Source organism: Alosa alosa, chromosome 22, assembly GCF_017589495.1.
Source record: "Alosa alosa isolate M-15738 ecotype Scorff River chromosome 22, AALO_Geno_1.1, whole genome shotgun sequence".
Taxonomy (NCBI): Eukaryota; Metazoa; Chordata; class Actinopteri; order Clupeiformes; family Clupeidae; genus Alosa; species Alosa alosa.
The window spans coordinates 21,517,478-21,532,477 of record NC_063210.1 but is presented as its reverse complement, the minus strand read 5'-3'; the positions used below and the strand labels follow the sequence as shown (position 1 = coordinate 21,532,477).

Sequence of the window (15,000 nt, the reverse complement as noted above, 5' to 3'; positions counted from 1 at the left end):
TTCTGCAGCGTCCGCTTGACCTTGATATTCTGCTCTTGCAGGGACACGTTCAGCGAGAACACCACCGGCCGAAGTTTGTCCACCACAATCTCCTGTAGCACAGACACAGACGACTTTTTGGAGAGGAACGTCTGTTGAAGTGGGCTTTAAATATAATCAGCACTACATTTTGGGCTCATGTGAAGCCATTTTATTCTTCCACAGGTTCATGATAGGTGCGATGCTATATAAATGTGGATAAAAAATCCCTTTAAACAAATAAACAAATAAAAAACACTTATTCCACCTCCCTGACCCTCCCTAAAAAACTGTCAACAAAGTTGACAGAAACCCAATTATTATTTCTGTTGTAAAAACAATACCAACGCAAGACAACAACACTCCAACCCCCATCACACATGTGCTTTCTTCTGAGGAAAGGGAGGATGCAAATGTTGATGAAGATGTGTCTTACGTCCACACTGAGTCCGAGGTCTACACATTTTTTTGAAGAGAGGGACATCTGGTCGCTGTGGGTGCCCAGGCGGGAGTCCACGAAACGCACGCGAGGGCTCCGCCGGTCGATATCGGCCTCTACGGTGTACTTCAAAGCTGGTGGGAGGGACAACAAGAGGTCAGGGGCCAATAGGAACACAGATAGTGTGAGTCGCGAGAATCGCGGGTTGATTCCATTGGATGAATGGAATCGCGGGTTGATTCCATTGGATGAAATGAATGCCACTCACTGATCTCCCTATTGAATGCCTTGTTTCCATTGCTGAGGATGAACGAGAAGCAGATCTTCACCTTTATGCTGCAAACACAAACAGTAGAGAGTATTAGGTTTGCTTGTGTGTGGGTGTGCTGGAGTAGTGGTGATGTCATTGGCTGACAATCAGTCGACCCATACCAGGTTCAATTCCTCAACCTACTGTTACTGAGTCCATGTTGCTTTGTTTACAAATATCTGCTTTGTTTCCAAATGGTTAGAAATGAGCACATCACAGCAATAAACAGCCAGTTAACACACAGAGACATGTCTTACAGTCCCACTCGTGCACATTTATCTATGAAGATCTACACTTCTACATCAGGACAGACAATTTGACAGTGTGTATGTGTGTGTGTGTGTGTGTGTGTGTGTGTTACAGTGTGTGAAAATGTGAAGTTGTCTGCACTAAAACTAAATATCAGAAAGAAGAGCAGAAATACATCTAAAACTGTGTGTGTGTGTGAGTGAGTGCGACATATCTCACCAAGGGTCTCCACACTGGCTTGAGTCAACAATCTTTGGCTCAACAGAAAAGTCTGTGGAGAGATGGATCACTGGCCGTGCCCTGGACAAAACATGAGTCAGCGTTATTAGGCTGCACATGCCTTTTAATGACTCAGGGTTCTGTCTCTACCTGACCTGGCACTGATGGACAATTTGTCAACAGGTTGTTCTTGCTGATACATCATTTACACATTTTATAGTCACATAGACAGAATTCCACAGGCTCTTCCATATGGAACCCAACAAATACTACTAATAAAAAAAACATTCAATATTCCCAACATTCTGGTACACCACACTGATCTAACACACTTAACATGTTCAGGAGTTTTCACTGTTTTGATGAAAATGGCAGTTGAGATCACAGATGCACAGTATGTTTGGTTACACTTTACTTGACAGTGGCAACATAAGAGTGACATGACACTGTCATGAATGTTTCATAAACAAGTCATAAACATTTATGACATAACGCTTCTGTTATTAAGTGACATTCGTTTTTTGTCATAAAAAGTTAGGGTTAGGATTATGGTTAGGTTTAGGGTTAGGTTTAGAGTTATGGTTAGGGTTGGGGTTAGGATTAGGGTTGGAGGTTTGGATTAGGGTTAGGGTTAGGTTTCATGTGTCATGACAGTGTCATGTGTTTATGACAGTGTCATGTCACTCTTATGTTGATACTGTCAAGTAAAGTGTTACCTTATGTTTTTTTGGACCACAACAAGGGTTAGCCATAAGGTCATTTAGGAGGCCCCCCCTACCTCAGGAGGGCAATGCGGTCGTCCAATGAGCCCACTAGGATATCAGGGTACATGTTTTCATCCATGTCCAGACCGCCGCTCAAAGAATAACCGAATGTCTTGAAGCCTTCAGTGCCAACGTCCTTTCCCTCAATCACCTGCAGGGGGAGACAGAGGCTTGATAAGGGAAGGAAGCTGCAAGCTGCAATCTGTAGACAGATTCACACCAGTAGATCATTGATTGGAGGCTGATCACAAAGGCACTGACGTTTCTAAACTATGGTGTCTGTGAGGACATCAGCAACATCATTTGAGTAAAAACACCATTCTCGACACATTAATGCACCGTAAAATGAAATATATGTACATATTTTTTTCCAAAACTTTACCATATACAATTTAACAATCATCTTTCGCAACAAAGTATCACACATCAAATGACATGAAGTTGTGCCAAATTATGCTCAAAGGAATAGAATAACACCACAGTGTCAGGTGAAGCATAAACATGCACCTAACATATCTCAGCTCGCTATAGAAACGTAGCCTATTGTGGTAGTCATAGGCTCATGGGAGGACGTGAAGTATAAGTATAAGTATAAGTATAAGTAAAGTAAAGTATAAATACTCTTTTGATCCCATAAGGGAAATTTGGTCTGCATTTATTACAATCCGCAAATTAGTGAAACACACAGTGAGGTGAAGCACACACTAATCCCAGGGCAGTGAGCTGCCTGCTACAACAGCGGCGCTCGGGGAGCAGTGAGGGGTTAGGTGCCTTGCTCAGTGGCACTTCAGCCGTGTCCTACTGGTCGGGGTTTGAACCGGCAACCCTCCGGTTACAAGTCTGAAGCGCTAACCAGTAGGTCATGGCTGCCCCAAAAGTAGATGTGGAGTGGCTTGGTGGTGGGTGGCTGGGTGGTTGAGGTGGTGTGTTACCTGGCTTGGCCCTGCTGAGATGCCCTTCATACTTCCCATCCATATGTAGACTTTTCCCGATCCTTCAAAGGGTGCCCCCACAGCGAAGTCTATGAAGACACGAGAAGAACTTGTTTGGAGATGTAAATGTTTCTGTGATGCCATTTTTTAAACCACAAAGAAATTAAATTGTACCCTGGAAACTCTAGAGTTCTCGCAAGAGCACAATTTGAATTCGGTGTATCTGATATAGGCGGGCCAGAGGCGAGCTAAACAGATGACAGTCGTAGTGTTATCCAGTTGCGTCGAAGTCCGGAATCAGTCAGTAAACGTTGGTCGTATTGTGTTATCCAATTGCGTACAGTGAGATTTTCAAATGCACGCTTGGTGTCGCCCCTCGAGTTGGGCCATTACATTATTCGTGGCCAGACCCTTAATCTTTCTAGATTACCAGGATCTGGAATCTCCAAGCTAATGAAATTGTATTATGATGCTAAATTCATTATAAATGATTAAAAAGTGTCACAGGGTGTCCTGCTTTGCATTTTGTTTATTTGTTTTGGGCGCTTGCCCCATACCTTGGAAGCCATCTTGATTGACATCACCGATGGCAGCCACGGCTATGCCGAACGCTGAGTTGGTGGTGCCATATAACACCACGCTAGCTTTCTTCTGGAAGCTTCCGTTCTCGTTCATGTAGACGTACACAGCCCCACCCCTCTCCTCCTTCCGCTCGAAGTAGAATGGAGCACCGATTATCAGATCGTTCCAGCTGAGGACAAGGCCACAGGGATGCCTTATAAGCAAAACATTCTAAGCACACACATTCAAAACGACTTAAAATGATCAATAATCATTACACTTATATTAATATTATCAGTTTAAAGTAAAGTCACATAGCCTTAATTAAAAAATACAAATATTAGTACTAGAATAAATAAAATTGATAAAAACAGAATGATAACCATAAAAGGTTTAGATTTAGATGGTACAGTGGTACAGCTCTTCATTTTGATCTGGCCGTCACGTTCACAGACAGGAATTTGTACAGGTGTGTGTGTGTGTGTGTGGGGGGTAACAGAGACAGGAGAATGTAGTGGAAGATGAAAAGCAGAGAGTGATCTATGGATGTGGAGGAGGAACGAGAGAGAGAGAGGGGTGTAGAGAAGGAGGAGGAGGAGAGAGATAGATAGAGAGAGAGAGGTGTAGAGTAGGAGAGAGACAGAGAGAGATAGAGAGGGGGGTTGAAAGAGAGATAGAGAGAGAGAGAGAGATGTGTAGAGGAAGAGAGAGAGTGAAGGATGTAGAGGAGGTGCTGTGACGACAGCCCGCTGACGGCTCCATAAAGCATGTAGATAATCTCCCTGCTTACACACTCACGCATGCGTTACGACTACATGAGCCTGAACTGCACTGGCACCCAAGACACGAGTCTGTGTGTGTGTGTGTGTGTGTGTGTGTGTGTGTGTGCGTGTGTGTGTGTGTGTGTGTGTGTGTGTGTGTCTGTGTGACAGAGAGAGAGAGAGACAGACAGTGAAATAGTCCATGTGTGTGTGTGTGTGTGTGTGTGAGAGAGAGAGTGTGTGTGACAGAGAGAGACAGACAGAGAAAGTGACAGAGTGAAAGAGTCTGTGTGTGTGTGTGTGTGTATGTGTGTATGTGTGTGTGTGTGTGTGTGTGTGTGTGTGTGTGTGTGTGTGTGTGTGCGTGTGTGTTTAGAAAGTCTGATATGCTGTGTCTGTGTCTATCTGGGCATTATGGAACATGAAAGCTCTTAGGCGACGGAAATCAAACCCTGAACATCTCTGCTTGCAGGAGCTTCTGTTGCCATGCAACCACAAAAGCACTCCCAGGTTATACATTACAGTAAACATCCTCTTTCCCCTCAGGTTGGAAAAGCCAGTGGATTTAGAGAACCTTTCCTTGAGACTGAAGCCAGGAGTAAGTGAATCTTTAACCCCTCTGTCATCATTAGAGAAGCATGTTTCTCATGGCTAGTTCCTTAGCAATGGAGAACCTCATTCACTCCAGAGAAATCCATAACGCCAAAGCATGTGTGTTTGTGGTGTGTCATAGTGATTCTAAAGTGGGCCTCGGGTTAACTTATAACCTAACCTTTTTCAAAGCAGATGATTATTACAGAAAGACATGGAGAAACGGGACAGCTAATGTCTTGGAAATGTGGTTAATTTTTTTGGAGGGGTGACCGTACCACATGTTGGTCTATGTGCAACTGGCTATAGTGCCCGTCCCACATGTGGGTGTATGTGCCCACGGGGAACAAGGCTTGAGTCCAACCCGGGTCATTTCCCGATGCCACAATTTCTCTCTCCCTCACTTGCCTCCTATCAGAGTAAAGGCAGTGGTGGTAGTGTAGTGGTTAAGGAGCTGGGCTAGCGTGCAGTACTTAACCCCAAGTTGCTCCGGGGACAATGTAATCCCTTGTAATATAGCTGACATATGTAAGTCACTTTGGTCAAGAAGTGTCAGCTAAATGTAATGTAATGTAATGAAATTACATTAAATAATAATGAATAATTAATAATAATAATAAATAATAAATTAGAAAATGTGACTTGTCTGTTGTTTGTTTGTTGACATTACTGTGACTTACTCATCATTGTTGAGGTCTGTCACGGCGATGCTGCTGCCAAAGTACGATCCCAGCTGGTCTCCGATGATGGTTGTCACGGGAATCAGCAGCTTGCCGTCGTCCTTCTTGGCCAGTGTCACAGCGCCGGACTCTGCCTCACGCGGTGCTCCCGCCACCAGAGTGTCCTCATCGCGACTCAGCAGTTTGGTCTCCTCAACCACCGAGTAGCCTGTGTGTGTGTGTGTGTGTGTGTGTCAGAGGCAAGGCTAACTGGTTATGGAATATGGGTAACACTGCATATCTATCTGTTGATATTCATATCGATGTAAAAACTTTACAACATTACATTTTACCTTGTTTAATTTCTATTTCTGCTCAATGTTTTGTAAAAATTGTGATTTGTGACACTGGGAAATTTCTGTGTACATTTTGGTGAGTTGAATTCTGATTCTATATGTCAGTGTCTTTTTTTAGGGCAAAACTGTTATGCCTCACAGATGAGAGGGGATAGACAAGAGGATAGATGCCATGTCAGCTCATCAACGCATCGGTTGATCCCAGGACACCCACCCATGTAGTCGTAGGAATTCTTCTCCAGCTTCCCGAAGTCTTTGTCACTGTAGTCCCACGAGTTGAAAGGGTTAGTATCCCTCCACGTCACATGGACGTTTCCTAGGAAACCAGGTTCAGTCATATTTTGCAGAATATAAATGCCATTATGCAGTGATTTTTGCTGTAATTTCCTTTAACTTCCTTTCTTTTCTTCCTTCCTTTCTATTGTTCTTTCTTTCTTTCTTTATTTTTTTCTTTCTTTCTTTCTTTCTTTCTTTCTTTCTACCTGTCTCTCCACCTCACATTTCAACCTTGTTTCTCTGACCTGTCTTTCTTCATCCTTTCCCTCTCTTTCTGTTTCTTTACATCTTCCAAACACTCTCATTCTCATCCCTTCTTCTCTCTCTCTCTCTCTCTCTCTCTCTTTCTCTCACCCCATTTCTCTCTCTCTCATCCTACCTTTCTGTCCCCTCCTCTCTATTTGAAATTAAATGTAGTGAGATTTACTGGACTGTAGTAAGATATACAGGATTTACAAAATATTTTTGCAACATTGAATAGAGTTATAGGTCAAAATCACATACCGTCCATGTCTCACTCACTCTCCTGGTCTTTCCCCTTGTCTCTCTCTCTCTTTCTCCTTCTTTCTTCCTCTCTCTCTCTCTTTCCTTATCTCCTCTTTTTTTCTCTCTTCCTCTCTTTTTCTCCCTCTCTCTCTTTCTCCTTCTCTCTCCCTCTCTCTCTCCCTTTCTCTCTCTCTCTCTCTCTCTCTTTGCCTCTCTCTCTCTCCTTCTCTTTCTTTCTCTTTCTCTCTCTCTCTCCCCCTCTCCCTCTCTCCCTCTCTCTCTCTCTCTCCTTCTCTTTCTTTCTCTTTCTCTCTCTCTCTCTCCCCCTCTCCCTCTCCCTCTCTCTCTCTGCACTCTGACACCTACCTTGCCAGGTGAAGCTGCCCACGGCTCCCATGTAGACGTCGGTGTCGGTCATTCCGGCCGAGATGCCCATGTTGCACAGGCCCTCTAGGTCGAGGTCGAAGGGGCTGCACGCTTCGTACGTGTGTGTCTGCCACTCGTCCGAGGGGTCGTAGGTCAGGTCGTTCCCGCGCACGTAGCATTTTCCCACCATGCTCCGCTGCCCGTCCGAACCGTAGCTCTTTATGTAGCGATGCCCACATGCCTATAGAACAGGGGAGGAAGGGGAATCAGTGAGTCAGTGAATGAGTGATTGGGTGAGTGAATGAATGAATAAGACAGTGAATGAATCAATGAATGAATGAATCAGTGAACAAATGAACGAATGAATGAATGAATGAATAAGTCAGTGAATGAATGAACGAATGAATGAATGAATGAATGAATGAATAAATGAATGAATGAATGAATGAATGAATAAGTCAGTGAATGAATGAACGAATGAATGGAGGATTAATGGGGCTGATTGACTATGTTTACATGACAGTGTCTGATTTGGAATATTGTCTTAATCGGGTTAATATGGGAATATTCATGTCCATGTAAACATACTCAATCACAGGAGAACGCAACCCAACAGAACCCCGTAACTCACCAGCACGCGTCCTTCTTCTATCCGTCTCTGGCTGGACACCGACACCCCCAGCCACATGCCCTCCACGATCTCACTGGAGTCCGCTGCACGAGAAAGCGCCACATTAGCAAAGTCCACTCACCGCTCTAACTTGTCATCAAACCGTTCTTATCTATATGCAAAATCTGTGCTGCCAGCTAATGCATGTGTAATTAGACTGTATGCATTAGAAGATAGTTGAAGTGCATTTATTTTCCATTAGCATGAACAACCACTGAGATAAGCAAATTTCATACCTAATTTCTATGACCCTATGTCTATGGGATGAAAGAAGAGGTATGTGCTCAACTCTGCATTTAGCCTGAATATAGCCCGCAAAATGAAGTCTGGATAAGAATGGTCACTTTGGTCCAGGAATAAAAGAAGAAGTTAACCCTTCAGCAATTAAACATTCTAACAGAAGATCATGTTCCGCAACAGTGTAATGTTCTAAAATTCCATGTTGAATTCAATGAACCCAGATATTTTTTAGAACGTTCAGTTTCCAACATTCTCGTCACACCGGTGTGAAGGTACCGGCTTAGGTTAAAGGTATACCATGCAGGTATTTTTGGTGACTGTAGACCTCCCTATAGAGTCGTGATATATTTATATTTTACTATTATATAAATGATGTTACGATGTTACAATTATAATTTTTATTATGGCTGGTTTTTCTCGTTAGCGACGTGCTATGGCTATGCTAGGTGAACGATTCCCCTATTACAAGTTTGCTTATCATCAAATTGGCTTCGTTGGCCTACTAAGACTGTTAAGGTATTTTCTAACAACAAGCCTTGGATAACAAAAGGCCTGAAATGAACTCTAAATGGAAAGAAAATTGCATTCTTCTCTGGAAATAAAATTGAGTCCAAACTCATTCAAAATAAACTGAATAAACAATTAAAAGCAGCAAAGAGGGAATATAAGGAGAGAGTTGAGAAACTCTTCCTGGAAGGTAAGCCAAGAGATGCATGGCAAGGAGTCAAAACCCTAGCTGGCCTCCCCAACAACAACTCAGCTCTACCCACCACCGGGGAAAAAGACTGCATTGACATGGCAGAGAAACTTAACCAGTTTTACTGCAGCTTCGAGAAATTGGACTACTCGCAGGAGAGGGAGAAACTGACAGAGGAGCTCACTGCTGGGATGCCGGGCTATGTAAATCGGGGAGCTGCAGCAGGCGGAGATTGAGCTGGTGTTGAGAAGGACGAGGCTAAATAAAGCACCAGGGCCAGACCAGATCTGTGGTCGCCTGCTGAAGGCCTGCAGTAACCAGCCTGCTGGTGTCTACTGCCACCTCTTTAACCGCCACTGGCTGAACATTCTATCCCTCAGTCTGGAAATCTTCCATCATATGCCCTGTGCCTAAAAAAAGAGTAACCCCACTCCGCGACAATGACTACCGACCCAAGGGCCTTAACATCCCTGGTCATGAAAGGCTTTGAGAGGCTAATGATCACACAACTACAGGCGGAGGTCAGTAAGTACGTTGACCCGCTTCAGTTTGCGTACAAACATCACAGAGGGATAGACGACGCCACACTGACGCTGCTGCATGGAGCCTATACCCACCTTGAGAAGCCCAAGCCCTTTGTACGGCTGGTGTTCATAGACTTCTCGAATGCCTTTAACACTGTGCAACCCCATCTAATGGGACAACATCTTATCCAGATGGAGGTCAATCCCCACCTCATACTCTGGGTGCTCTCATTTCTGACAGACAGACACCAGAGAGAGAGAGTTATCGGCCACCTCAGCTCATCCAGAAGGATCTCTACAGGTGCTCCACAGGGCTCTGTCATCTCACCTGTTCTTTACACTCTCTACACCAACGACTGCAGAAGCACAAACCCAGACATTACATGCATCAAGTATTCTGACGACACTGTCATCATGGACTCCACAAACTCATCCGATCAGCTACAGTCTGAGCTGGCCACTTTTTCAAACTGGTGCAGCCGGAACTGCCTTGATCTCAATATCACTAAAACAAAAGAACTAATAATAGACTTCAGAAAGGCCCCCCCCCCCACCATCCCCACTCTGACTGTCAACAACCAGCCGATAGAGAGGGTTGACACATACAGATATCTTGGGACAATAATCGACCACAAACTCAACTTCAAAACAAATACCGATACCATTTACTCCAAGTGTCAGCAGCGTCTCTTTTTCCTACGTAAACTCTGCAAACTCCAGGTCCACCAATCCGTTCTGACAGCATTCTACAGATGTTTCATTGAATCCATAATCACCTTCAACATCACTTCCTGGTTTGGAGCACTGTCCAACATCCATAGGAACCCACTAAACAGAATCATCAAACTGAGCAGTAAAATAACTGGACAACAGCAGGAATCACTCACCAGCATACACAACAAAAGGACTAAGCAAAAAGCAAAACAAATCACTTTGGACATCACACACACTCTACACAGTCAGTATTGCCTCCTACCCTCAGGCCACAGATACAGAGCACCTACACTAAGGACAAATAGAGCCCTGTCAAGCTTTGTCCCAGCATCCATTAGACTTTTGAATGGTTGAACTGTCTTCTCTCTCTTTTAACACCTTGGACTCTTTTTAACTGTTATTTATTGTCCCTCCACTGTGGAGATATTAACAACTTATTTATTCATCAGGCTCAGCAAAGTTTTTATTATCTGCCATATGTCCAGTGTTGGCTGAAGATGATGTGTGTGTGTGTGTGTGTGTGTGTGTGTGTGTGTGTGTGTGTGTGTGTGTGTGTGTGTGTGTGTGTGCGTGTGTGCGTGTGTGTATTTGTTTGTTTATTGTATGTATTGTTGGGTATGGACACACCCTGATGCTCTTCCACATGTGAAGTTCCTAACGGAAAAATAAAGTTCAGAGAAAGAAATCAGAGCCGATAGCTTAGACCAGTCCTACATTAGCTAACGTTAGGCATCAGCACATGTCTGTTTTGCTGCACTGTATCTAGCCTGTTTAAATAACTCCAGGGCTATACACCTGCACTTGAGGGTGACTTTTGTGCTTCACCACATTTTATCCCACCTTATCTGCAGTCTAAACAGATTTGTGGCAGCCCAAACAAGGCGTACACACAGTCTCCACAGCTCCCATACGGCCAATGAAGAGAAAACCAAACAGGGCTTCAGTGAACCACACTGATATGTTTGTTTGGTGTTTATACAGGAAACAATGGGAACCCTGGGAGAGCAGCTCGACCCACTGTATATGTCCTTCACTTGCCCTCTGCCTCTGAATAGCCTACATCCTATATTTATTCATGCCTAGTCACCGTTAGTAACAGTCGGCATGGAGACATTGCGGGGCGTGGGGAGTGATGAGTTTTGTCCGAGGTTATCTGTTATTGCAGGACTGTGATGCTTAGTGACTTATCAAGGTGAACAAAACATATTTTCTCTCTCTCTCTCTCCCTCCTCTCTCTCTCCCTTCCTCCCCCCTCTCTCTCTTTCTCTCTCATGTGGCTGTTGAGTGATTAGTCACCGATTACAGCAAAAACAAAAACAGCAGTTCCCCTCCCACCGAGAGAGAGAAAGAGAGAGAGAGAGAGAGAGAGAGAGAGAGGGAGATAGATTGAAAGAGAGAGAGAGAACAGAACAGCCTGACACACAGTCAGGTCCCTGCCTGTTCCCTCAAGCTCAAGCACACGGGGAGAACTATGCTGAATCATGTGACTTCAGGCAGGGAATCTTTAATTAGAGTAATTAGTAGCCTACCTCAGCACACACACACACACAGTCTGAGAGAAACAAGAAAAGCTCTCTCAGCTTGTACTGTGGTCTGTGAAATCGGTGCAGTTTCAGACAAGGGGGATTTCCTTCTATAAGATCTCTTTAAAAAAAAGGTCTGGGGTGAGGCTGTGTTGGAGTCATAGTTATAGTCACAAAAAACTCCAAACTAGGAGCTGATTTTAGAACTCAACCACATCAAGTTGTCTGCTGTCCAAGAGAGTTCTGGAGACAGTTCTGCATATAGGTGCTGATTAGGTCTTTAAGAGTGTACTGGATAAATATATAGTACATATGATGTGGAAATGGTGTGTGACAGACGTCTGAGAGAGCATCAGGCCAGAGAGAGTGCCCGTGACTGAGGGAGTGTCAATGTCTCTGTGCCATGTCAGAAAGAGTGCCAGTGTCTAAAAGTACAATCTTTTTTTAAAGTACATTTTTGGCTTTTATTGCGGATAGGATAGTGGAGAATGACAGGAAGTGAATGGGAGAGAGAGAGTCTGAGAGAAACAAGAAAAGCTCTCTCAGCTTGTACTGTGGTTGTGAAATCAGTGCAGTTCAGACAAGGGGGGATTTCCTTCTATAAGATCTCTTTAAAAAAAAAGGTCTGGGGTGAGGCTGTGTTGGAGTCATAGTTATAGTCACAAAAACTCCAAACTAGGAGCTGATTTTTAGAACTCAACCACATCAAGTTGTCTGCTGGGTCCAAGAGAGTTCTGGAGACAGTTCTGCACATATAGGTGCTGATTAGGTCTTTAAGAGTGTACTGATAAATATATAGTACATATGATGTGGAAATGGTGTGTGACAGACGTCTGAGAGAGCATCAGGCCAGAGAGAGTGCCCGTGACTGAGGGAGGTCAATGTCTCTGTGCCATGTCAGAAAGAGTGCCAGTGTCTAAAAGTACAATCTTTTTAAAGTACATTTTGGCTTTTATTGCGGATAGGATAGTGGAGAATGACAGGAAGTGAATGGGAGAGAGAGCAGGGGTGGGATCCAGAAAGGACCACGGGGCAGGAATCGAACCCGGGTCGCCGGCGTACGGTGCAGGTGCCCCAGCTATTTGCACCACGGCCGGGGCCTGAGTACGATCATATCTGAGAGAATGCCATGCCAGAAAAGGTGCCCTTGTCTGAGAGAGAGTCAGGCTGAGAGTTGAAGAGTCAGGCTGAGAGTCAAAGAGTCAGGCTGAGAGTCAGAGAAAGAGTCAGGCTCAGAGTCAAAGAGTCAGAGAAAGAGTCAGGCTGAGAATCAAAGAGTCAGGCTGAGAGTCAAAGAGTCAGACTGAGTGTCAGAGAAAGAATCAGAAATGTGTCTAAGAGGCTGTGCCCGCCCGTGATGCCTACTGGAGCTGACAAGGTCCATGCGGGTGCAGTCGGTGGGGTCGGTGCTGACGGGGCAGGTGTAGATGGCGCCCGTCTCGTTCACCTTCGGCTTCAGCTGGGGGAAAGCCTGCTCTTTAGGCGCACCAATCAGGAGCCTGGATGGGAGAGAGAGAGGGAGAAAAAATGATAGAGAGAGAGGGAGATATATGAGGAGAGAGAGAGAGAGAGAGAGAGAGAGAGAGAGAGAGAGAGAATGAGGGAGGGAGAAAGAGAAAACTGTTTAATGAATGCAGTCACACTATGAAGGCAGTCTGACTGACTACAATCGCACATACAGTAAGTACTCAAGGAGGCAAAAGACACCCGGAGGGTCAAAGAGGGCACAACCTCAGACACACACACACACACACACACACACACACACACACACACACACACACACACACACACACACACACACACACACACACACAGGAAAGGCTAATCAGTTTTCTGTTTCCTGGCACGGATAAAGGTAATGAAATAGGTTAGTTTAGACAGATAATACTCTCTCTATCTCACTCTCTCTCTCTCTCTCTCTCTCTCTCTCTCTCTCTCACACACACACACACACACATACACACACACACACACACACACACACACACACACACAGACAGACATGTCCAAATCCTCTAACTCTGAACAACAAGGGGGTTTAGTTTACAGTAACAGAGAGGCATGAGTACACCTCACACAAACACACACACACACACACACACACACGCACGCACGCACGCACGCACACACAGGGTCACAGCCCTGTAACCGAGACAACTACATACACTAATAGGCAGCAGCATATCAGTGGATTGCAGTGAATCCATGAAACCACAGCAGTGACCACACAGCATGAGAAGAAGAATACGTTGCTTTAGAGAGGACCAGTATATTAGAAATCCCCTATCTTACACAGAATGAACAGTCACATTGTGAAGAGGAAGACAGAAGAAATGAAAACCTGATCCATGACTGCCCTGGATGTTGAAAACAGAGACTGTCAGACAGACAGAAAGACAGATAGACTGACAGAAAAATGTAAAAAGTAGCCAAGCGAATGTGGAAGAAATGAAGGAACTGATAGCCTGGCTAGCGCTATCGCAAACGTTCATTTTCTCATATTTGAAAAAATTGCCCAGATCCGTTTATTGGGTGCCACGGATGTCTATCAAATGCGTCTGTGCATAGCTCATCATTGTCTTGCTTTCCCCCTTGTTCTGTGATTGGTCCCCTATCTCGGGCGAAAATTTGCTCCATGGTCTCCAGGCTGCCTTAGCAGTGTGAATCAAATCGCGCGCAAGGCAGCATGGGAACACCCAGGCTAAGGAACTGATGCACAAGAGGTTGAAGTGTACTCTGTTTTGTGTGTGTTTACCTCTGCTTTGAAGTCATGGTTCGGTTAATTTTCAGTACAGTAAGCCTGTAACTACTGTACTGCTAAGCTAAAATTCACTAACTATATTTTTGTTGTGCAATGGGAATATTTGGAAAATAGATGTTTTGACAACTAAACTGACATGGTCCACTACTTATTATGGTTTTGTGGGAACTCAAATTTGAAACATGGTCTGCAAGCAAAAAAGCCTACTGTTGATTACTGTTTAAGTCTGCATTTGGTACATTTGGTAGGCCTACGCATCTGTGTTGAAACTAACGACCTGCACCTATACAGTTCAGTACAAATACATGGACTTTTACGCTCCTACTGAGAGGTTAAAAGAAGGAGAGAATTGAAGGAGGAGAGGAAGGAGAGAATAGGAGGAGGAGAGGAAGGAGAGAATAGGAGGAGGAGGAGAAGGAGAGAATAGGAGGAGGAGAGGAAGGAGAGAATAGGAGGAGGAGGAAGGAGAGAATAGGAGGAGGAGAGGAAGAATAGGAGGAGGAGAGGAAGAATAGGAGGAGGAGAAGAAGGAGAGAATAGGAGGAGGAGGAGAAGGAGAGAATAGAGGAGGGAGGAGGAGAGGAAGGAGAGAATAGGAGGAGGAGAGAATAGGAGGAGGAAGAATAGGAGGAGGAGAGGAAGGAGAGAATAGGAGGAGGGAAGGAGAGAATAGGAGGAGGAGAGGAAGGAGAGAATAGGAGGAGGAGAGGAAGGAGAGAATAGGAGGAGGAGGAGAGAATAGGAGGAGGAGAGGAAGGAGAGAATAGGAGGAGGAGGAGAAGGAGAGAATAGGAGGAGGAGAAGGAGAGAGAATAGGAGGAGGAGAGGAAGAATAGGAGGAGAAGGAGAGAATAGGAGGAGGAGAGGAAGGAGAGAATAGA

At 44.7% G+C, this 15,000-nt stretch overlaps 1 protein-coding gene across 3 annotated transcripts in view; it reads right to left on the bottom strand.

Moving 5' to 3' along the window:
* The window catches only part of itga3b (integrin, alpha 3b), a 74,540-nt gene that overhangs the window by 12,275 nt on the left and 47,265 nt on the right, over positions 1-15,000 (bottom strand). For all 3 annotated transcript variants that reach the window (XM_048233812.1, XM_048233810.1, XM_048233811.1), the window contains exons 2-13: positions 12,721-12,854; positions 7,619-7,701; positions 6,988-7,228; positions 6,074-6,175; positions 5,525-5,732; positions 3,489-3,682; positions 2,932-3,020; positions 2,014-2,150; positions 1,236-1,316; positions 726-793; positions 455-591; positions 1-92 (exon numbers count right to left, since the gene is read on the bottom strand). The exon at positions 1-92 is cut by the window's left edge and continues 55 nt beyond it. In XM_048233812.1, the coding sequence (XP_048089769.1) occupies positions 1-92; positions 455-591; positions 726-793; positions 1,236-1,316; positions 2,014-2,150; positions 2,932-3,020; positions 3,489-3,682; positions 5,525-5,732; positions 6,074-6,175; positions 6,988-7,228; positions 7,619-7,701; positions 12,721-12,854 (1,566 nt within the window). The remainder of the gene's footprint in view (positions 93-454; positions 592-725; positions 794-1,235; positions 1,317-2,013; positions 2,151-2,931; positions 3,021-3,488; positions 3,683-5,524; positions 5,733-6,073; positions 6,176-6,987; positions 7,229-7,618; positions 7,702-12,720; positions 12,855-15,000) is intronic.